General features: G+C 42.5%; 1 protein-coding gene across 3 annotated transcripts; it reads left to right on the top strand.

Moving 5' to 3' along the window:
- Nucleotides 1–7,290: 7,290 nt before the first annotated feature.
- Nucleotides 7,291–20,787, top strand: LOC140727637 (NXPE family member 3-like). 3 transcript variants are annotated; one of them, XM_073045242.1, is made up of 6 exons: nt 7,291–7,404; nt 7,613–8,066; nt 11,170–11,948; nt 13,984–14,057; nt 15,777–15,986; nt 18,742–20,787. In XM_073045242.1, the coding sequence occupies exons 2-6, from the start codon at nt 7,932–7,934 to the stop codon at nt 19,293–19,295; spliced, it is 1,752 nt and encodes a 583-aa protein (XP_072901343.1). In that variant the 5' UTR covers nt 7,291–7,404; nt 7,613–7,931; the 3' UTR covers nt 19,296–20,787. The 3 variants fall into 3 exon arrangements, with proteins under 3 accessions (XP_072901343.1, XP_072901346.1, XP_072901344.1); XM_073045245.1 differs by lacking the exon at nt 7,613–8,066; XM_073045243.1 differs by lacking the exon at nt 7,291–7,404 and having other exon boundaries at nt 7,541–8,066.
- Nucleotides 20,788–23,125: the final 2,338 nt, after the last annotated feature.

Below are 23,125 nucleotides of genomic sequence, written 5' to 3'. Positions count from 1 at the left end.
TCTTTGTAATGCGAAAACAGGTTACTAATGTAGGTCTTTAGTAAAAGCGAAGTAGCATAAAGCAAACATTTGCAGAGCGGGGAACACCTGTAGAAGATGTTGCTCCTCCAATCTGAGCATGGCCTCATTGTGACAATAGAGGCCATGGACTGGCATGTCGGAAGGGGAATGGGAAGGAGAATTAAATGGGTGGCCACCTGGAGATCTCTCTTTTTCTGTAGGTGCTCGGCGAAGTGGTCTCCCAATGTATGCCGGGTCTCACCAATATACAGGAAGCCACACTGGGAGCAATGGATACAGTAGATGACCCCAACAGACTCACGGGTGAAGTGTCGCATCACCTGGATGGACTGTTTGTGGCCTTGAATGGTAGTGATGGAGGAGGTGTAGGGGTAGGTGTGGCACTTGTTCAACTTGCAAGGATAAGTACCAGGATGGAGATCAGTGGGGAGAACAAGGGAATTGCGTTGGGAGCGATTCCTACAATCCCTATGTAAATTGGGGGTGGGGGAGGGGGAAGGAAAGATGTGCTTGGCGGTGGCATCCCGATGGAGATGGCGGAAGTTCCGGAGAATTATGTGCTGGATGTGGAGGCTGATAGGTGAGGACAAAAGGAACCGTATCCCTGGAGAGGTAGCGGAAGGATGGGTGTGAGGGTAGACATGCATGAAATGGAAGAGATGCGGGTGAGGGCAGCATTGATAGTGGAAGAAGAGAAGCCCCTTTCTTTGAAAAAGGAAGACAGTTCCTTCATCCTGGAATGAAAAGCGTCATCTTGAGAGCAGATGCGGCGGAGTCGGAGAAATTGAGAGAAGGGTTTGGCATTTTTACAAGTATCAGGGAGGGAAGGGTCTAGGTAGTATAAAGATATCAGTAGATAAGCTGTCTACAGAGACTAATACAGAGAGACTGAGAAAGGGGAGGAAGGTGTCAATGTTTTGAGTTGAAGCCAAAAGGTCCACGCGATTCCAATAGGAACCAAGGGTGGCTGAAATAACAGACTTCACCGTTAAGCTTATGAAGCACCTTCAGAACAGAGGGCTTACGCAGTCCAGTGTACCACAGCAGCCCTTTACAGCAGGATGAAGAGAGAATGTTGGCAGGTGGTTCATATATGCCAGTATGTAGGCTGAATAAAAACTACTCTCCATGACTTTGGTTCAGGCCGTATATCCGTTTTTAAAAAGGTAACCCTGGGAGCCAATGGTAGTCCTGGCAGCCACACACTCAACAGGTAGCTTTAATAGGATTCAGAGGGTCACTGGAGGTGTAAACATCGCATGTGCTGTTACCTAATATTGCTGTTACTTTGATGCACATCTCAAGACAAACAAGAACACGCTGGCCACGAAAGCTACCCATCCCCCCCACAGGTGAGCAGCCACTGTCTGTAACAGCAGCAGACGTGAGCAGGAGTCTGCAGAAGAGTCAACCCCCGTCGGGCAGCTGGGCGAGACAACACCCCAGGCCGAGTACTCGGGGAGTGTGAACACCAGCTCACTGGCACCTTCAACACTTCACTCAGCCAGGCTACTGGCCCTACAAGTTTCAAATCAGCTACCATCCTCCCTGTATCAAAGAACTCTACACATGCAGAACTAAATGACCAGTGTCCAGTGGCACTGATGCCAATAATCATGAAGTGCTTTGAATAGCTGATAATGGCACATATCAAAAACACCATTCCTGTTACACTGAACACTCACCAATATGCTTACTAACAGAAATGCTGCACGACAGATGTTATAGCATCTGTCAATCATCTGGCCCTGACACACCTGGGAAACAAGGACACTGATGACAGAATACTGTTTTTGGATTTCACTTCAGCGTTCAATACTACTGTCCCACAGACCGTGGTGAACGAACCCCTTCTCAGTCGAACCACAGCACCGTGCAAAAGGGTGTTGGACTTCCTCACAAAAGACCTCAGAAAATCAGGACGCACAACCACTCCTCCCCCCCAATCTTCCTCAACGTGGGTGCCCCCCAGAGATGTGTGCGCACAAGATTGCATAACCAAACACCCGAGCAATCACATCAAGGTTACTGATGATACGCCAGTGGTGGGGTTCATCGCCAACAACAATGAGATGGCCTACAGAGAGAAGGTGGAAGAGCTCAAGGCCTAGTGCCAGACTGATAACATCTTTCTTAATGTCAATAAGGCAAAGGAGATGGTTATCAATTTCAGGAGAACTCACAGAACTCACTGTGACCTTTACATTGGCAGCACAACAGTGGAAACTGTGAGCAGTTTTAAACTCTTTGGGACTGCTTGGGATGGAAACTGCATTGCAGCAGACAGGAAGGCTCAACATGTAATCAAAACTGTCCAACACATCACTGGCACCAGCCTACCCATCACCAAGAACATATGAGAGGTGCCAGATAAGAGCCAGGAACATCATGAAGGATCCCACCCATGAACTATTTGTCCCATTCCCATCAGGGAGGAGACGAATTTGCATCCACACTTAGGGCCACCAGGGTCAAAAACAGTTATTTTCCCCAAGCAGTAGGACTGAACAACACCTTCACCCACTATCCCCACCACTACATTATTTGCCTCAGTCACTGGACATACAATTAATTGATGTATATAAGCTATCATATGTATTTATATTTAGGGTGAGGTTTTAAGTTATTACTTTTATGTTTTGTGTGGTTTTTTTGTGCTGCATTAGATCTGGAGTAACAATTATTTCGTTCTCCTTACGCTTGTTTAAGGGAAATGACATTAAACAATCCTCAATCTTGAATCTAATGGTGGTTGAAATAATAGACCACTGTTACGCTTATGAAGCAGCTTTAGATCAGAAGGCTTATGCAGTCCATTGTAGGAAGGTTAATACTATCCTTTAACACAGTTGTATTTGCAAGAGTAACTTCCATGGACAGTGTAGTCATGTGCTCCCTTCACAGCTCCTGTAATTCACTGTGATTCAAGGGTGTAGTCTGCATTGCTAAACCACTTTCTGAATATATGGACCCTTTAGAACACACCCAATAACATGACCGGTTAGTACACGACACATATTTATAACTAAGATGAAGTGTTAAGACAGTTAGTGTCAGGAGGCAGTTTTGTACTTGGGCAGTAAACAGATGCACAGGCTATTCAAAGCTTATTGTCATGGTCTGGATCGGTTCCCCTTTAAATTTAGTTAAATTTAAAAAGCATCCTATCCAGATGCATTGAAGCCTGGTACAACAACTGCTGTGACTGACACTGCAAGAAACTGCAAGGAGTTGTGGATCAGCTGAACATATCCAGAAAACCATTCTCCCCTCCATGGGCTTCTTTACAATCCTTGCTGCCTTATAATCAACAAGCACCCGACATGATCAAAGGCCCCATCCACCCAGACATTCTCTCTCCTCTGACGTAGATACAATAGTCTGAAAGCATGTACAACCAGGCTGAAGGACAACTTTCATCCTGCTGTTATAAACTAATTGAATGTCTCACTAGTACAATAAGATGGACTCTTGAACTCATAACTAAAGACTTTCACCTTATCGTCTGTTTGCACGGCACTTCATCTGTAACTGTAACACTTCACTCCACATTCTGTTATTGTGTTCCAAACATTGGACAAGACAAGTGCAGAACGTTAAACATAAAGAAAGGTGCAATAGATCTAGTAGAATATAAAACAGAGCAGCAGGATACGGTACAACTGACAGATGAATATGAAACATACAAGTATCTGGGATATCAACAAGCAAAGTAAATGGATCATAGTGCGATAAGGGGAAAACTTCTGACAGAATTTACTTCAAGGCTTAAGAAAATCTTTCAAACAAAGCTTAAGAGTAAAAATATCACACAGACAATAAACACTTTCACTTTTCCCATATTAATGTATTCTTTTGGCATAATATCTTGGCCCAAAACTGATCTGGAAAATTTACAGAGAATAATAAGAAGGGAAATGACTACATTTAGAAAAAACTATGTAGACTCAAACACACTTAGATTAATGCCAAGAGGAAGCTGAAACAATCCAGCACATCACAGGATCCTGCAGCAGTTTAACTCAATCTGATTACTTACACAGGCACAAACAAGTTGCAAACATCATTCACCAAAACCTTGCTCTAAAATACAAAATCATAAAAGACACTATACCTTACCATAAATACAAGCCTGATCCAGTTTTAAACAGTCCTACAAATTATATTAGAACTGATCCATTATTACAGATAGGACACTGTCTGGGGCAGAAAAAAGGAAGCGGAATAACAGATATATAAAAAATTGCACAACAGTCAGATAAACCTTCTAAAATATATTTTCATCAACAAAAACAGGATTCAGCACCCCACACAATGATATGCAATTCTGAAAAGAGGTACACACCTCTAAACTTAAGTGAAAGCACAACCCAGAAAAATGAAGAAATTGCCACTATAGGAGAAAAGGTTAGCCAGTGGAAGAGCATGACCCTCCATGGAACACATCCCCACGATCTGAGCAAATAAATGTTGACAAGGAAGCATCGAATGCCTGGCTCAAAGTTGGAGACATCTTCCTGAAACAGAAGGTTCCCTTGGGGCAATACAGGACCAAGAGGTTAACACAAAAATTATATAAAATACATAACAAATGACCAACAAATTTAAGATGATAAACACAGCCAATGTCAAGAGGAAGCTGAAACAATCCAACACATTACAGGATCCTGTAGCAGTTTAAATCAATCTGATTGCTTACACAGGCACAAACAAGAGGCAAACATTATTCACCAAAACTTTGCTCTAAAATACAAACTCATAAAAGACACCATACCTTACCATAAATACAAGCCTGATCCAGTTTTAAACAGTCCTACAAATCATATTACAACTGATCCGTTATTACAGATAGGACAATCCGTAATAACCATCCCAAAGAACAAGCAAGAAAAACTTAATTAATATAGCCACTCCAAACACATATTGCATATAGAAATCAATAAGTAAAAACACCAAAAATATGACGAATTTAAAAAACTGAAACTGGAAGACAATGGAACATGAACAGGGTATACATTGTCCCAATAGTAATATCTATAACTGGAATCATCACAGAGTCACTGCACAATATCATTAAACAACTAGACAGACACAATTTTTATGTAAATCTGCAACAATATTAAACACATTAAAATAGTCCAAATGTGCTTAGCAATTGAGAAATGAGCATGTACAAAAGAAAATCTGCAAATGCTGGGAATCCAAGCAACAAACACAAATGCTGGAGGAACTCAGCAGGCCAGGCAGCATCTGTGGAAAAAAGTACAGTCCACATTTCGGGTGGAAACCCTTTTGGCAGGACTGGGGAAAAAAAAAGCTGAGGAGTAGATTTTAAAGATGGGGAGGGGAGAGAGAAACACCAGGTGGTAGGTGAAACCTGGAGGGAGAGGGATAAAGTAAAGAGTTGGGGTTGATTGGTGAAGGAGACAGAAGGCCACGGGAGAAAGAGAAAGGGTGTAGGTCCCAGGGGAGACGATGAGTGGGCATGGAGACAAGGTGAGAGAGGGAAAGGGGGGTGGGAAATGGAGAAGGGAGTGGGGAGGCATTATCAGAAGTTTGAGAAATCGATGTTCATGCCATCAAGTTGGAGGCTACCCAAACGGAATACAGGGTGTCATTCCTCCAATCTAAGTGTGGCCTCATCCCGACAGTGGAGGAGGCCATAGATGGACATATCGGAATGGGAATAGGAAGTGGAATTAAAATGAGTGGCAACTGGGAGATTCCGCTTGTTCAGGTGGACGGAGCATAGGTGCTCGGCGAAACGGTCTCTCAATCTACGTCGGGTCTCACCGATGTACAGGAGGCGGCACCAGGAGCACCAAACACGGTAAATGACCCCAGCAGACTCACAGGTGAAGTGCCGCCTCACCCGGAATGACTGTTCAGGGCCCTGGATGGTAGTAAAGGAGGAGCTGTAGAGGCAGGTGTAGCACTTGTTCTGCTTGCAAGGGTAACTGCCAGGAGGGAAAGGAGTGTGCTTGGCTTTGGCCATGTTCGTACCTCATGCCCCTACAATAATAATAATAATAATAATAATAATAATAATGATAATAATAATAATAATAATAATAATAATAATAACACATGGAACTTAACCAATTTACATCCCAGAAGTCTACAATACTTTGGGTTATTGAACTTCCTAGCAACTAGTCACAATGCAAACTATGCAAATCAAATGACTATAACTATGGAGATGCTGACTAATACATCTGTAACACACACAAAATACTGGTGGAACGCAGCAGGCCAGGCAGCATCTATAGGAAGAAGCACAGTCAATGTTTTGTGTCAAGACCCTTCGTCAGGACTAACTGAAAGAAAATATAGTAAAAGATTTGAAAGTGGGTGGGAGAGGGGGAAATCCGAAATGATAGGAGAAGACCGGAGGGGGAGAGGTGAAGCTAAGAGCTGGAAAGGTGATTGGCAAAAGGGATATAGAGATGGAGAAGGGAAAGGATCATGGGATGGAGGCCTAGGGTGAAAGAAAGGGGGAGGGGAGCACCAGAGGGAGTTGGGGAACAGGCAAAGAGTGATTGTGAGAGGGGCAGAGAGAGAAAAGGAGGGGGGGGGAAAAGGAGATAAATAAATAAATAAATAAATAAATAAGGGATGGGGTAAGAAGGGGACGAGGGGCATTAACAGAAGTTAGAGAAATCAATGTTCATGCCATCAGGTTGGAGGCTAGCTGGATGGAATATAAGGTGTTGTTCCTCCAACCTGAGTGTGGTTTCATCTTGACAGTGGAGGAGGACATGGATAGACATATTCGAACGGGAATGGGAGGTGGAATTAAAATGTGTGGCCACTGGGAGATCCTGCTTTTTCCGGCAGACAGAGCGTAGGTGCATCTGTAACATGGCTTCAGCGCTGTTCGTTGTGGGTTACTATGCAACATTGTGTATGAAGTTATGAAGGGCAGAGGTGGGGTGAATGTGCAGAGTGCATTTCCCTGGGCTGCAGAACCAAGAGCTAGAGGGCGGACGTTTAGGGTTCTGTAGAAAGAGGAACGGTTAAAATGTGAGTACGTTTAAAGCAAGAAGGATGGGATTTAATGGGAACCTGGGGGGGGGGGGGGACGGGGACATTTTTCAGCCAGTGAGTGATGAGTGTTTGAAATGAGCTGCTAGAGGATGTGGTTGTGGCACATTACAACATTTAGAGTACGTAGTCGGAAACATGTTTTTTAACGGGCCAATCGGGGGCAAGTGGGACCAGCGTAGATGAGAATCTTGCTCCGCATTAACCAGTTGAACCGAAGGATATCTTTATACCATGACTCAAAGTAACAATTGTGTCGCTCCCCACTGATGCAATGTGACGCTCGTATCTCACAGTGCTGGCGGCTGCACAGTCGCGCCCATTGATTCTGACATTCAGGTAAAATAAAACTTCGAAGGACTATTGTTTGAAATATTTATGCGTTGCTTGTCTTGAGCAAGGAGGTTCACTCGGCGAGTTTTACAATTATTAATAGGTAGATTCATAAAGAATAATACAAAATAAGTTTTGTTGGCAAAAACGACGTTTTCGGGGAACCATGGTCCAACAAAACGATGAACATTTTTAACCGTTCCCCCTTCTACAGATGCCTCTTGATGAGAATTTCAAACAGGATTACAAACACCCAGATTTAGATCGCTCATCCGGATGAAAATAAAGTGAGAAAACCAGGAAACAGCGCGTTCCCTCACCTTTCGATGCAGCCAGGAAACCATCAGAGTATCTTTCTCTTAGACAAAAGCAGCGAACTATAAACACGATAAACTCTAGCGATCCTGGAATCTAAAGCAACACGCAAAATAACCGAGAAACTCTGCAGGTTAGCAACATCAATGGAAATAAACGGACAGTCGACCTCTCGGACCGAGGAAACGGGCATGCGCGTTAAAACCGAAAGTCCGTAAATGCACGGGAGTTCTAGACTTGCCGATATGGAAGAACAACCTAAATTTAAAAACGGTTATATCCAGCGTTCGCTGTTCGTGTTTTTGATGCTGTTAACTCTGACACTGGTCTTTCTAACCCTGCAGAATACAAAGGTGTGTATAATGGTGAAAGTAAAATGCTCAGTGAAAAGCAGTTCCTGACCATCGTTTGAAGTGATTGTGTTTAAACGAGTGCGCGTCTCTTGTTGAGCACCCGTTGTACAGGGAAATGATTAAAATGATCACAATCTGTTGCTCATCGCTCCGCTTCTCGTTCTACTGGCAACTCAAGACTTTAACCCATGCTGTCTTTCACTTTCTTCCCTTCAACTGTATGTATGTAGGCCTTCGTTAGTCTTGATTTGCGCCTTGGAAAGTTTCCAGGTTGCAAGCCTGGGTAAGGTTTTGTTTATGGAAGATCGGCAGTTGCCCAAGCTGCAAGTCTCCCCTCTCCACGCCACCGATGTTGTCCAAGGGAAGGGCATTAGTCCCTTCAACTGTGGATCTACACACAGAGCAACGGAGAAATGATTAAGCTGCGCCTTCATAGTGTTGAAACGGCTATTTTAATTCGTTTTTTTAACTAAACTATAAAAGTTTATTTACATCATCAGGTACAGACATTCAGTATTTACAAGACAGTAAGTATACTCAGATCAAAATGTGGTTACTACCGTCTATAAAACCGTCAATACCCCGTGCCGTGGGGGCACCGTTCCCGGAAGTTTCTCATTGTACCGCGTGCTCCCTCTCCAAGAACAGCCGGGAGCGAACAAATCCTCAGAAGAGGGGCACGGGGCGGGCAATCTGCCTGGGTAGCGTCTTCCATTTTCAGCCGCTTCGACACATAAATGGCCAACTTGGCCAGGCCCATGAGCATTCCCACCCCTTTCCGAACTGGGTGCCAGTAGATGAGGAACGCGGAACTAAAGTGCAGCGAGAACCTCAGCAGCAGCCCCTTGAGAAACTAACAGAGAGGCAGCAATCTCCCCCGTTCCGTGTACGCGTGGTTCACTGACTGTTCCCGTCTACAGAGTGGACAGGTGAACCTGCTCAGAAACCTGTTGTGCGGTACTGCCCGATACATCTTCCACCCCAGCACCCCAATGTACAGTCCTTGTGATTGGTGTCCTCGGTGTATTTAAATAGCAAACGACCAGAATTTGAAATATAATCTGTTCCTTCTGAATTTTTGTTGTTACGTGCAGCCAGTAATGGAATTGGGAACAATGGTGAAGTATAGTTGTCCCAACGAATCGATGTCCACAGATCTCCCGCTGCCCAGTTTTCGGCAGAAATGGAGTTTAGCAATCTCTACGGTTGGAACTTGCTTCTTTAATTAGAGCCATTATGGATACAAATCGTACTGCTGTCCACGGGTGCTCTGCATGCCCTGACAAAGCGTTCTGTTCAGCACTGACAGGGAGCATTAACAGTTCACCTGACCTGTAGTGGGGCACAGTGGACAATCCCACTTTGCTGCATAGGCTGATCTAACAGAATCTTTGAACAATGTTCAGCAGTGAGAATAACTCTGTTTTCACTTCATTAGTCAGGGGAACAGACAGGAGATTCTGTGAGCCTGATAGAGATACTTGCCTGGCGTGTTGCCTCCCAGGTGCCAGGGTATGGGATGTCTTGGATCGGGTCCAGAATATTCTGAAGAGAGATGGTGAGCAGTCAGCTGTCTTGGTACATGTTGGTACCAATGGCATAGATAGGAAAAGGAGGAAGTCCCGAAGAGAGATTTCCAGGAGTTAGGAAGGAAGCTGAGGAGCAGGACCATCAGGGTAGTAATCGTAGGATTGCTACCTGTGCCACGTGCTTGTGAAGGCAAGAATAGAAGTATCAGGCAGATGAATCATTGGATCATTGGGATCTCTTCTGGGGGAAGTATGACCTGTTCAAAAAGGGCAGGTTACACCTGAACCCGAGGGGGACCAATATCCTGGTGGGAAGGTTTAATAGAGCTGTTAGGGAGGGTTTAAACTAATTTGGCAGGGGGATGGGAACCAGAATGATAGAGCGGAAGAGAGGGAAAACAGAAATAAATCTAAGATAGTGAGCAGTAAAGATGTCAGGAAGGACAGGCAGGTGATGGGGCAAATTTGCAGCCATGGGGATGAGTTGCAGGGCAATAAAGTTGCAGTGCAATCAAAGCAAAAAGTACCAAATACTGGACTTAAGGTGTTATGCTTAAATGCACGCAACATAAGGAATAAGGTGGATGATCTTGTCATAGAGCTACAGATTGACAGGTATGATATTGTGGCCATCACTGAGATGTGGCTAAAGGATGCATGTCTTTGGGAGCTGAACGTCCAAGGATACACGGTGCATCAGAAGGGTAGGCAGAGGGGGTGGCATAGCTTTATTGGTAAGAAATGATATTAAATCATTAGAAAAAGGTGACATAGGATCAGAAGGTGCAGGATCTTTATGGGTTGGATAAACTCATTGTATAGGAGTTAATTGTAAGCATTTTTATCAATTTAGTTTATCTCTTGGTTTTAGATATCATGCTAGAAAGTGTCACTGAAGTATTCACTCAGTGGCCATTTTATTAGGTATGAGAAGTGTGAGTGTATTTTTATAATCTGCTGCTGCTGCAGCCCATACACTTCAAGGCTTGATGTGTTTTCCACACAGAGATGCTCTTTTGTACATCACTGTTGTAATGCACGGGTATTGTCACCTTCCTGTCAGCTTGAACCAATCTGGCCATTCTCCTCTGACCTCTCTAATTAACAAGGTGTGCTTGCCCACAGAATTGCCACTCACTGGATTTGTTTGGTTGCCTTTTACACCATTCTCTGTAAACTCTAGAGAGCGTTCTGTATGAAAATCCAAGGAGATCAGCAGTTTCGGAGATACTCAAGCAATCCTGTCTCACACCAACTGTCAAAGTCACTTAGATCGTATTTCTTCTCCATTCCAATGTTTGGTCTGAACCCTGGATCTCTGAACTCTGTTAAGATGCTTTTATGTATTGAACTGCTGCCACAGGCTTGGCTGATTCGATATCTGCATTAACAAGGTGAACATGTGTACCTAATGAGGTGGCCTCTGAGGGCATGTATAATGCTGTGAACGCTAGGTGATAATTCTGTGATTAGAACTATGTTTTCTAATGATTCTCGACTTGATAATGAACATGAAAAAATGTGGGTGTGATGATGTTAAAATGTATATTCATTAATGTTGTTGCTTTCCGTAGTTCGAGCAATTTTCAACTTCCAGAGGAAAGCCCAAAAATCCAGCTCCGAAAAGTAATTCCACAACACAGCAGGAAGGGAAAACGGAGGAGATCAATTGGGTACACAGGCTGGTGAAGATTGGCTATCAGTATCACAGCTTCACTCCTGAAGAAAGATTGGAGGGTTCAGCCTTGATGAAACTGATTGAATGGCCAAAGCCTCCCAATGCTGAAGTTCCCTTTCAGAAAAGCAGTGACCCATCACATACTTGCTTTGTTATTTTAAATTCTGGAAAGACTTTCTATGTGGGAGATCAGTTACAGGTGATGGTGCGTATGTACGATTTTGAAGGCAAACCAAAGCAATACGGGGGTGACTATCTCCAAGCCCGGATCCACACTCCAGAGTTGAAAACCGGTTCAGCAGGAACGGTTATAGATCTCCAAAATGGAACTTATCACATCAATTTTACCTTATTCTGGCCAGGAGAAGTCCACGTGTCTGTTTCTTTGGTTCATCCCAGTGAAGGGATCCAAGTACTTTGGAGACTTCGTGAAGAACAGCCATTTAGAATATATTTGACAAGCACCTTCAAATATGGGGCTTCTTCAGAGGCTACGATATGCAATGTATTTTTACCTCAAACTAAACCACTTTGTAACTTTACTTATCATAACACTGGGGAGCCGTGGGTCTGCTACAAACCAAAGAATCTTCCCTGCTCTTCTGATGTCAGCTATGGAAAAGCAGGATATGTGAAGCTGCTTTTGGCGGGGGAAGACCTCAGATATTTCCAAATGTACGTTATTGACATTATTTCTATTATATTAAACTTTGTTTCTTGATTTAGCAAGACTGCAGCAAGATTGTTGTATGTTTGTGAGGTATGAAGCAGTATGGACTTGCAGCTATTTCATGTTGTAGTTTCCAGCTGATATTCCAATGCTGAAATGTCAGCTGTAAACAACACCATGACGTGCCTGCAAACCGTTTTGGCACAGTGACTTGCTTTAGAGTTCAAATGCTTCAAAATGCCAGGTAGTGCATTATTGATGTTCCCTAAAGACATTCAATTACATATACCAGAGTGGTTTATGCTAGAACCAACATATATCTGTTGAATAGAAGGTATATCTGTGTAGTTTTCTTATTCTGTTGATAACTTTGTAATTGAATGTCTACAAATTGGATTGTGCTGGAGCGACATTTTGCACTAATGTCAAATCAAATAAACACCAAAAAATCATAAATTTGGTAAAAGACCATTTGAAGGAGTGTTAGGGTGGTTCATCTGAGAGAAGAGATCCAAATACTGAAACATAGCCAGATAGAGTGTATTTGAAAAGCATTTTCAAAGCTGGGGATGTTTCTGAGACTACAGTATGCAGTCTGTTTTTGCTGCCCTGTTCTTCTCATATCAGTCATGTTATAGGAGGATATATAAAGGATGTTTTAATTGGAGAAGAGAAACAGTGTGTTTCGTACATTTTCATTTATACATTATGTTATTGGTATTCACAGTATTTTCTGGTTTTACATCCAACATTGGCCATGATCTCAAAATGGCCGTGCAGGCTTGAAGGGCTGAATGGTCTTCTTCTGCACCTATTGTCTATTTGCAGCTTGTTGCTTCTCAATTTCAATTTATTTTGTTTCTTTATTTTGGAGTTGTAATTAATTTAAGATGTTTCAAGAGTTTCATCGAAGTTTCCTCCTACATTCCAAAAAGGTGCTGGTCAGTAGGTTTAATTACATACTATAAGTTATCCCTATGTTGGTAGGAAAATTGGGGGAGAGTTGATAAATATCTGAAAAAGAACTGGTGAAAGGACAATAAGAGAGGAAGTGGGATTTCTCCAAGTACACCCAGTCCTAGCAGAGGAAATTATGTTGGAACACAGAACATAGAGCAATACACCATAGTACAGGCCCTTCGACCTGTGATGTTGTGCCGATCTTTTAACCTTTTAACCTACCCCAAGATCAACTTAACCCTACTCTCATACCTCATATATAAGCCCTCCATACACTTACTACTCTCTGCGTATAAAAAACTACCTTTCACAATGTTTCAGATCGAAAGCCTACATTAGGACTGAGGTGGGAGAGGAAAGATGGCCAGCGTAAAGTTAAAGGGAGTGGTGAGAAAGGCTTCTGAGGCAATTGGTTGAATGGAAGGTGATAAGCATCTATCAGTCCTCCATCCCGTTCATCTCCACTACTTGACCCTAGCTGCCCATCATTTTTCACCCATCCTCAGTTCACCAATTTCCAATGGGGTCATCTACAAAGCGTAGATCACTTTGGAGCTGTGCTCAGGTATAGAGAGAAGAAAAGGGGCTAAGCGTGAAGCAGTTGAGGAGAGCCTGTGTTGATTGTCAGTGAGGGGGAGATGAGATTCCTCTAATAATAGTGGTCTCTCAAGTAAAGAACTGAAGAGTCCAGTTGCAGAGGGAGTTTATAAATTTCACAACATGCTGGTGATGTTAGGGAGTTCCTTTGATTGTTATCAACCAAATGGATGTGAATAATCTGCTTGGAACAATGCCACTGCACTGACCATCCTCAAGCCTAATGTATTGGTTGTTAGTTACAGAGTTTGATACTGTGAAAAGCTTCATTAGAAATATCATTCAATGTTGGGGAAGCTGGGTTTGTTGAGTTCTATTAATCATACTATTAAAAAGATTATATTCAATGCCAAAGTTCTGGAAGCTATATTATTTGTATTGGGCTAGGTTGGAGAAATGGAATAGTTAAGGACCTTCTTCGAACTGTCTCCTGAATGTTTTAAGTTGAGCATGTGACTTAATCTATGGTATTGTCATTTGCAGTGGAGTCAATATCAAGAGACCCATATTACCCTGTGGCATTGGTCATGTAATCGTGAAGCCGTCCCCACGACAAAGTAAGATCATTTATAATCAAAACTAATAAACTGTATTTAGAGGAAATATAAATAGAATAGTGGAGCAGTTGTTGACATAAATATTGCAGATTTTTCAAATAAAATATAATTTAATGCACATAGTTCTTTCTTGAATTAGATGAACATCAACTATGCATTCTTTTAAAATTAGAATTTATTCAGCAAAATGTACAGTTTTGTTGGGTTAATATTGATCCAGAATTTTACACTGAATGTATTTGTTAATTTCCACCCAATTAGTGATCGTTTGTTATACAGGAGATATCATGACCAAGGTGTATTTTTGTTATTTTAATAGATTTTTTAAAATATAATTTAAAGTCAAATTGCCTCTCTGGGACTAACCCCTCACTCCTAGACTAGTGCATCAATTGGTGACGTTGGACCATCATCAAACATTAGCCTAGCCTGAGCATCTCTGCCAGATTCCACAGAGACAGCAGCAATAAATAAAATTGGTGACTTTTTTAGTGGAAAAGCTGTGAGTTAAAAACAATGGTCAACTAGCTACTAATCACTGTTACGATGTGGAAATTATAGGTGAAATAATTACTAACAATCTTAAGCATCTTCATATTCTCATTATTCAGAAAGTAAAATTTCATAAATAAATGCTGGTGTTGGTCTGTGAAGTGGTATACAATCTCCTTTAATGCAGATATTGTATTGCAGTTAATAGAGAATTAGTGTTATTGATTGAGACATCTGGGGACAGTTTTTGAATAAACAACTCTTCAAGTTTCTATTCGATTCCTTAAAAACTGTCAGGAATTCTATTATCAAACTATGGGCAGCATCTCTGTAGGCAAAAGAGATTTGGATTGAGGCTCTACAGGGCTAAAAGTAGAGGGTAGATAGCCAGTATAAAAAGGAAAGAGGGAGTGGTGAGATAGAGGTTAACAGGCATTTGATAGGGCTAGATGATGAGTGGCTGAGGTAATCATTAGCAATCTTAAGCATCTGGGCAAACAGAATCAAGTAGGGGTTAGAAATGTTGAGACCGGTGCTGATTGGAGATAGGTGGAAAAATAAGAAAAAGGAAAATATAGCAGGTGGGGCCAGGTGGGAGAGGGGACGGTAGAGACCGAGGCTGGTAGGTTGTAGATGGAACCAGATAAGGGATGGGTAATGAGCAGATGGAACCATTTGGGGGAAGGGATATGAAAGGTGAAAAAGGGGGGAAGGAATCCAGGTGGATAGGTATGCGCAGAATGGGCAGATGGAGTGATGGGGCAGGATAATGAGTTTAGGTAACAAAGGCTGTAGGAATGGAAAAGGAGAACAAACCAAGGGAGGGTGTGGATTGGTGGTAGTGCAAAAGGAACACGGGGCAGGGGTTACCTAAAATTGGTAACTTCCTTTCCTTCCACCCTCTCTGAAGAAATGAAATTGACATGGACAAAAAGCTGAACTCATTTGGATATAAAACAATAGATGGATCATAAGCCACAGAGATCTTTCATGCCACCACTCTCCCAGGTTACTCCAGCCCTGACAAGAATCTTAAGAGGGTCTTCATTATCCAGATGACCTATTGCTGAATTTATTGACACAATTATTATCTTGCTTGGATTATAATACTCTTTCCCTCAGTGTAACTCCTTTTTTATGGAATTTCCAGCTCATCACTCAAGAATATACTGATAGCCTAAGATACAGTGTTTCCCGCCGCATGTTTCTTTCTGTCTTTACGTTCAGCTACAGATCTCGGTGAATGTGTTTGGGGGAAGCCAATGGTATCTCCGTCTGGCTTTTATTTTAAGAACCAGTGGACATCAACGACCTGTAATATTCGTCAGTTTGACACTCCTGCAATAATTACAAAGTGCCTTCGTGGGAAAAAAGTGTATCTGCTTGGAGATTCTACAATACGCCAGTGGTTTGAATACCTGACTGCTTTCCTTCCAGGTTAGTATAATTCGTCTGGCTTTTTAAAATATAAAACTGAAATAAGCACTACTCTTTTACAGCTTAGAAACAAAAAAAGGTGGGTCACTCGAGTGGGGGCATGTTATAGATCTCCCAATAGTCACTGGGCACTTGAGCAGCTGGCTGGAGAAATTGTTAGTAGTTGTAAGAATAAGTGGTTGCACTAGTGGGACATCTGAATTTTTCCAATGTTCACTGAACTACCCAAAGTGTTAAAGGCCTGGATGGGGTGGAATTCATGAAAAGAGTCGAAGAAAGATTTCTAAGTCAATATGTAGAGGGCCCTAATTGGGTGGGTGCAGTGCTGGAAATACACTTAAGGAACGAGGCAGAGCAAGTAACTGAAGTGTTAGTCAAGGGGCAGTTTGGCTTTGTTCACCATAATTCCTATTGTCTTCAGATAGTGATGGAAAAGGATAGGACAGGTCCACAGGTTAGGGTCCTAAACTGGAGCAGGGCTAATTTTGGGGGAATCAGTTAAGATCAGAATTATTTGTATTGTTGAGACATCTTGTGAAATTAGTAGTTTTATGCAGCAGCATGTTAGTAGTATCAGTCCTGCTTAATAAAAATTAAGGAGTGCCAAATGGATTTCAATACAAGTAAATGTGAAGTGATGCAGCTTTGAAGGTCAAACAAGCATTGAACTTATACTATGAACGGTGGGGCACTAGGGAGTGTAATGGAACGGAGGAGCCTTAGAGTACGAGTCCTTAGTTGTTTGAAAACAGCAACTCTAATAGGCAGTGTGGTGAAAAGGGCATTGAGCACACTGTCATTCATCAGTCAGGGCGCTGAACACAGGAGTTGGGACTCAATGTATAAGTTGTTGGTGAGACTGCACTTGGAGTTTTGTGTAGAGTATTGGCCACCCTGTATGTAAAATCATGTTGCACTAAACATTGGAATTTACTTCATTGGTAGATAAAAGGGTAAAATAACTGGCTGCTGTGAACTGCCCCTAGTGTGGATGAGCGATGATAGGAAAATGCCAGGTTGGTGTGAAGCAGTGAACAGTCACGAGGGAGAATGTTACCGGAAAATAAGTGGGGGAATGTGATTGACAGGAATGCTGTAAAAGCTGGCAGAGTCAAAAAGCCAAATTCTGTGTCATTAAAGAATATGAAATACGAGGGGTGATTGATAAGTTCATGGCCTAAGATAGAAAGAGTCGATTTTGGAAAACCTAGCACATTTATTTTTCAACGTGGTCCCCTCCTACATTTACACACTTCGTCCAGCGGTTGTGGAGCATACCTCCAGAAAGTGCCCACAGCAGGGGTGAATGATAAGTTCATGGCCTAAGGTAGAAGGAGATGAGTTATTAACAAAATTATTCAATGGATGTTGGATATTCTGATTCTGTACCACTGTAGCCACACAGGGGAAGATTTTTAAAAAAAGTTCATGTTTGAAGTTTACAATAAATTCTTGTGTGATGTGCACTGCCAATGTCGGAACCCAAGTGCAGAAGAAAGATAGATTCTGATGTAGGGATGGTAACCAGAGGTTATACATAAGAATTCCAACAGAACACCAGTGGCTCAGCTGAGTGACACTGTGAGATGTAAGATTCTCAAAACTAGGATCCTGTGATTAGCACTAATCAGGTGTCCACTTATATAACACGTAACACGGAATCCCTGAACCTGTTAAAGTACACTTAAGAAGATAAGCAGGAAGCACCAGGACACAGCATTCCAAAGAGCAAGACCCTCAAGAAAAAGAACACAAGGAACTCTAAATGATTAATGAGTCTCATTAAACAACAAATAACCAATTCAGTTGCTTTTAAAATCCTCGAAACCCAATGTTCTCTGGCTCCCAGCACAAGCCCAAAGAGCTCATACAAAGTTATTTATCAAAGAATGTACTGTATATGTCAGGATATACTAAGTGGAGATTAATTTTCTTGTAGGCATTCACAGTAGACACAAATAAATACAATCGAATCAATGAAAAACTACACCCAAACAAAGATGGAGAACATAGCCATCATGTTTATCAACCCTGAGTGAAATTATTCATTTTTTGACTTAAGGAAAAATTGGCTTATGGACAATTCACAGGAACAGAACCCTAATGTATACTGGGATGGGCCTGTATATGGAAATGAGCCAGAAGCTGAATGAGATAATGTTTGCCATACTTCCTTCTGACCAAGGCCCTGTTTCAAATCATTGGGAAATTGACCACAACACAGGGTAACATATACAGTACATAAAAGTGTGCAACATACAGTTGTCCAGAAAGTTTGTTAATGTAAGAACACCGAAGTGCCAGGTGTGCTGAATTATTGGGGTTTTGCTGCAATGTGAGAATTGTTAGAGCTTGGAGTCTTTGGAGCAGCAGCTGACTTATTTACCTCAGCATACCCAACCTCAGTGCTCACGTGACCATAGTAGTTCTGTGGCTGCTCTAGACAAAAGTAATAGGATCCAACAATAGTAATATAACTGAATGTCAAAGGGGAGGTAATTAGATTCTCTCCCCTTGGAAACAGTCATCGGTTGGCACTGTGTAGTTGGAAGGGTGCCAAATTGTTTCCAATTTGCCAGTCTCTATTTGCTCTTTGATTCTGCTATAAGAAATACCTCTCTTCGTTCAGCTCTATCCTTGTGAGGTAGGTAAATCAATGGCTCCCTTTGGTGTTATGTTCTTTGTATTTTCAGTTTCAAAAACATTATCTTCAATATTATAACTTAATGAGTTAAATATAATATTTTCTGTTTAGATCTTAGAAAGTTCAATCTTGGCAATCGTACCAAGGTTGGCCTTTTATGTGCTTTGGACAAAGAAAACAATATCATGCTGGAACATCATGCTCATGGCCCACCAATGCAATTCAGAAGTCTTTCAAGTCATCATCTGTACTATATTTCAAAAACATTGGATGAAATTGAAGAAAGGGAAAATATAGTTATTGCCATCACCTTATGTGCCCATTTCAACACTTTTCCGGTGGATGTCTACATCAGAAGGCTGCAGTACATCCGGAGATCGATTCTGCAGCTGCTCAGCAGGAATCCAGATACAGTGATTGTTATAAAGACTGGGAACGTACGGGAACCTAAAGCAGGTTATATTCTTAACTACAATGACTGGTTCTCTTATCAACTCGACGTACTGATGAGAAGAATATTTGCACACATGAATGTTGCATTTGTGAATGCATGGGAAATGACCGTAGCCCACTACCTGCCCCATAACATACACCCTCAACAAATTATTATAAAGAATGAAATAGATGTGTTTCTTTCATATGTGTGCCCTTCTGATAAGGAATAAAGGTATTTGTTTACCATGCAAAGCAAAATCTACATAATGACTCTGGAAACAGACATAGGACATAAACACAGAAATCTACAGCACATTACAGGCCCTTCGGCCCATAATGTTGTACTGACCATGTAACTACACTAGAAACTATCAAGAATTTCCCTACCGCATAGCCCACTATTTTTCTAAGCTCCATGTACCTACCTAAGAATCTCTTAAGACCTTATTGTATCCGCATCTGCCACCATTGCTAGCAGTGCAGTCCATCAATCCACCACTCTTTGTGTGAAAAGCTTACCTCTGACATCCCGTTCTACTTACTTCCATGCACCTTAACACTATGCCCCCTTGTATTCGCCATTTCAGCCCTGGGAAAAAGTTTCTGGCTATCCACACGATCAATGTCTCTTATCATCTTACACACCTCTATCAGGTCACCTCTGTCACGCTAAGGAGTAAAGGCCAAGTTCACTCAGCCCATTCTCATTAGGCATGCTTCCCAATCCAGGCAACATCTTTGTAAATCTCTTCTGCACTCTCTCTATAGTATCCACATTCTTCTTGTAGTGAGGTGATCGGAACTGAACACAGTACTCTGTGGGGTCTAACTAAGGTCTTATGTAGACATAACATTACCTCACAATCCCATGGGTTTGCCAATGCATCATATGCCTTAACAACACTGTCAATCTGCCCAGACCACAAGACGTCTCTGATCCTCCACACTGCCAAGAGTCTTACCATTAATATTACATTCTGTCTTCAAATTGACCTACCAAAATGAACCACTTTACACTTTTCTGGATTGAACGCCATCTGCCACTTCTCAGCCCAGTTCTACATTTTATTGATGTCTCACTATAGCCTCTGATAGCCCTCCAGATGATTCACAACACTCCTAACTTTTGTGTTGTCAGAAAACTTACTAATCCACCCTTCTACTTCCTCATTCAGGTCAATTATAAAAATCACAAAGAGGAGGAGTCCTAGAACAAATCCCTGTGGGACACCACTGGTCACCGTCCTCCATGAAGAATACAAACACTCTTTGCCTTCTGTGGGAAAGATCCACAAACAAGGTCTCCTTGGATCCCATGCCTCCTTACTTTCTGAATGAGCCTTGGATGGGGAACCTTATCAAATGCCTTGTTGAAATCCATATATACTACATCCATTGCTCTGCCTTCATCAATGTGTTTTGTTAGATCCTCAAAAAATTCAATCAGGCTCCAAAGGCACAACCTGCTGACTATCCCTGATCAGATTATGTCTCTCCAAATGCTCATAAATCCTGCCTGTTAGGATCTTCTCCAACAACTTGCCCATCACTTAAGTAAGACTGACTGATCTTTAGTTTCCTGGGTTATCTCTACTCCCCTTCTCAAACAAGGGAACAACATTTGCAACCCTTCAATCCTCTGGTACTTCTCCTGTTCCTATAGACAGATCATCGCCAGAGGCTCAGCAATCTCCTCCCTCACTTCCCACAGTAGCCTTGGGTATATACAAACAAGCTGGATGAACTCAGCAGGTCGGGCAGCATCTGTTGAAATGAGCAGTCAATGTTTCGGGCCGAGACCCTTCATCCTGATCCATCCTGATGAAGGGTCTTGGCCCGAAACATTGACTGCTCATTTCAACAGATGCTGCCCGACCTGCTGAGTTCATCCAGCTTGTTTGTATGTGTTGATTTGACCACAGCATCTGCAATATACTTTGTGTTAGCCTTGGGTATATCTTGTCCAAACCTGGTAACTTATCTAACTTAATGCTTTTCTAAAGCTCCAGCACATCCTCTTTCTTAATGTCTGTTTGTTCAAGTGTTTCAGTCCACTGCAAGTCAACCCCACAATTGCCAAGGTTCTTTTCCCTACTGAACACTGAAGCAAAGTATTCATTAAGTACCTCCGCTACCTCCATGCACGTTTGGTCCTATTCTCACACAGTTCATACACTTTTTCTTCACAAAGTTTTAGAATGCCTTGGGGTTCTCCTTAATCCTGCTCACCAAGGCCTTCTCGTGACCCCTTCTAGCTCTCCTAATTTTATTCTTAAGTTCCTTCCTGGCAACCTTGTAATTTTCTAGAATTCTAACGCTACCTAATTATTTGAACTTTTTGTAAGCTTTTCTTTTCTGCTTAACTGGATTTTCCACATCCTTTGTACAACATAGTTCTTTTACCCTCCCATCCTTTCCCTGCCTCAATGGAACATATCATGCAGAATGCCATGCAAATGTTCCTTGAACATTTGCCATGTTTCTGCCATGCTTTCTGCCCTGAGAACAGCTGCTCCCAAATTTCTGCCTAATTGCACAATATTTCCTCCTACCGCAATTAAATGTTTTCCCAAATTGTCTGCTCCTATCCCTCTCCTTCGCCATAGCGCTGGAGATAGAGTTGTGATCACTACCTCCAAAATGTTCTCCCACCCAAAGACCTGACTCCTGACCAGGTTCACTGCCCAATGCCAGATCAAGTACAGCCTCTCCTCCAGTTGGCTTATCTACATGTTGCATCAGGAAACCTTGCTGAATACACCTAACAAACTCCACCCCATCTAAATCCTTGGCTCAAAGGTGATGCCAGTCAATATTAGGAAAGTTAAATCTCCAATCACAACAATCCTATTATTAATGCACCATTCCAGAATCTGCCTCCCTATTGGCTCCCCGATGTCTCTTACTGTTGGGGGGCGGGGTTGATAAAAGACATCCAGTAGAGTTATTGCCCCCTTCCTGTTTCTGACTTCCACCCGCACTGACTCAGTAGACAATCCCTCCATGAATTCCTCTTTTTCCACAGCTGTGATACTATCCCTGATTAGCAATGCCTCTTTTGCCTCTGTCCCTGTCCTTTTTGAAACACCAAAAGCTTGGCACACTCAGAAGTCATTCCTGCCCCAGGTGTCCATGTCTCTGTAATGGCCACAACGTCAGAGTTCCACATATTGATCTATGCTCTAAGTTCATCCACCTTATTTATGATGCACCTTGCATTAAAATAGACACATCTCAAACCATCTGGCTTAGTTAAGCTTTACTCTACTTATCCTTTCTCACAAACCCCCACCAGCTGTCTCTACTTGAGCACCAACCACCTCGTCCTCTGCCTCTTCACTTCTGTTCCCAGACCCCTGCAAATCTAGTTTAATTAGCAAACCTCCCTTCCAGGACATTCGTTCCCCTTCAGTTCAGATGCAATCTGTCCCACTTGTACGGGTCACCGCTTCCCTCCAAAAAGGTTCCAGTGATCCAAGAACTTGAAACCATCTCCTCAGCCCCTCAGTCGTCTGCACTATCTTCCTGTTCTGACCTTCCCTAGCTCATTACACTGGGAGAAATCCTAAGATTATCAGCTTGGAGGTCCTGCTCTTCAGCCTCCTTCCTAACTCCCTAAACTTACTGTGCAGGACCTCTACCCCTCTCCTGCCTATGTCATTGGCAACAACATGTACCATGACCTCTGGCTACTCACTCTCCCCTTCAAGAATATTCTGCAACTACTCAGAGACATCCTGGACCCTTGCACCTGGGAGGCCACGCACTATCCTGCTTTCTCTTTTGCTGCTGCAGAATCTCCGATTTGTCCCTTAACTACTGAGTCTGTTATGACTATTGGTCTGCCTGACTTCACCCTACCCTTCTGAGGCTCGTAACTGGCCACAGTACTATTGGTCTGGCTGCTACTGCCTTGCCCTGATAGGACAACCCCCTCATCAGTATCCAAAGGGATATATCTGTGGCTGAGGGGAATGGCCACAGGGGGACCCTGCACTGAGTTCTTTCTCCCTTTACCTCTCTCGGTGTTCACCCATCTACTCCCTGAATTCTGCACTCT

The sequence above is a fragment of the Hemitrygon akajei genome, chromosome 5, assembly GCF_048418815.1.
Source record: "Hemitrygon akajei chromosome 5, sHemAka1.3, whole genome shotgun sequence".
NCBI classification, from domain to species: Eukaryota; Metazoa; Chordata; class Chondrichthyes; order Myliobatiformes; family Dasyatidae; genus Hemitrygon; species Hemitrygon akajei.
This window is presented reverse-complemented; position numbering and strand designations above follow the sequence as displayed.

What these genes read in the sequence shown, in the direction of transcription:
- LOC140727637 (XM_073045242.1), top strand. Translation starts at nt 7,932, where the DNA reads ATGCACGGGAGTTCTAGACTTGCCGATATGGAAGAACAACCTAAATTT. An exon ending in TAACCCTGCAGAATACAAAG is followed by an intron (nt 8,067 to 11,169) that starts GTGTGTATAATG and finishes TGCTTTCCGTAG; the next exon opens with TTCGAGCAATTTTCAACTTC. An exon ending in GAAGCCGTCCCCACGACAAA is followed by an intron (nt 14,058 to 15,776) that starts GTAAGATCATTT and finishes CTTTACGTTCAG; the next exon opens with CTACAGATCTCGGTGAATGT.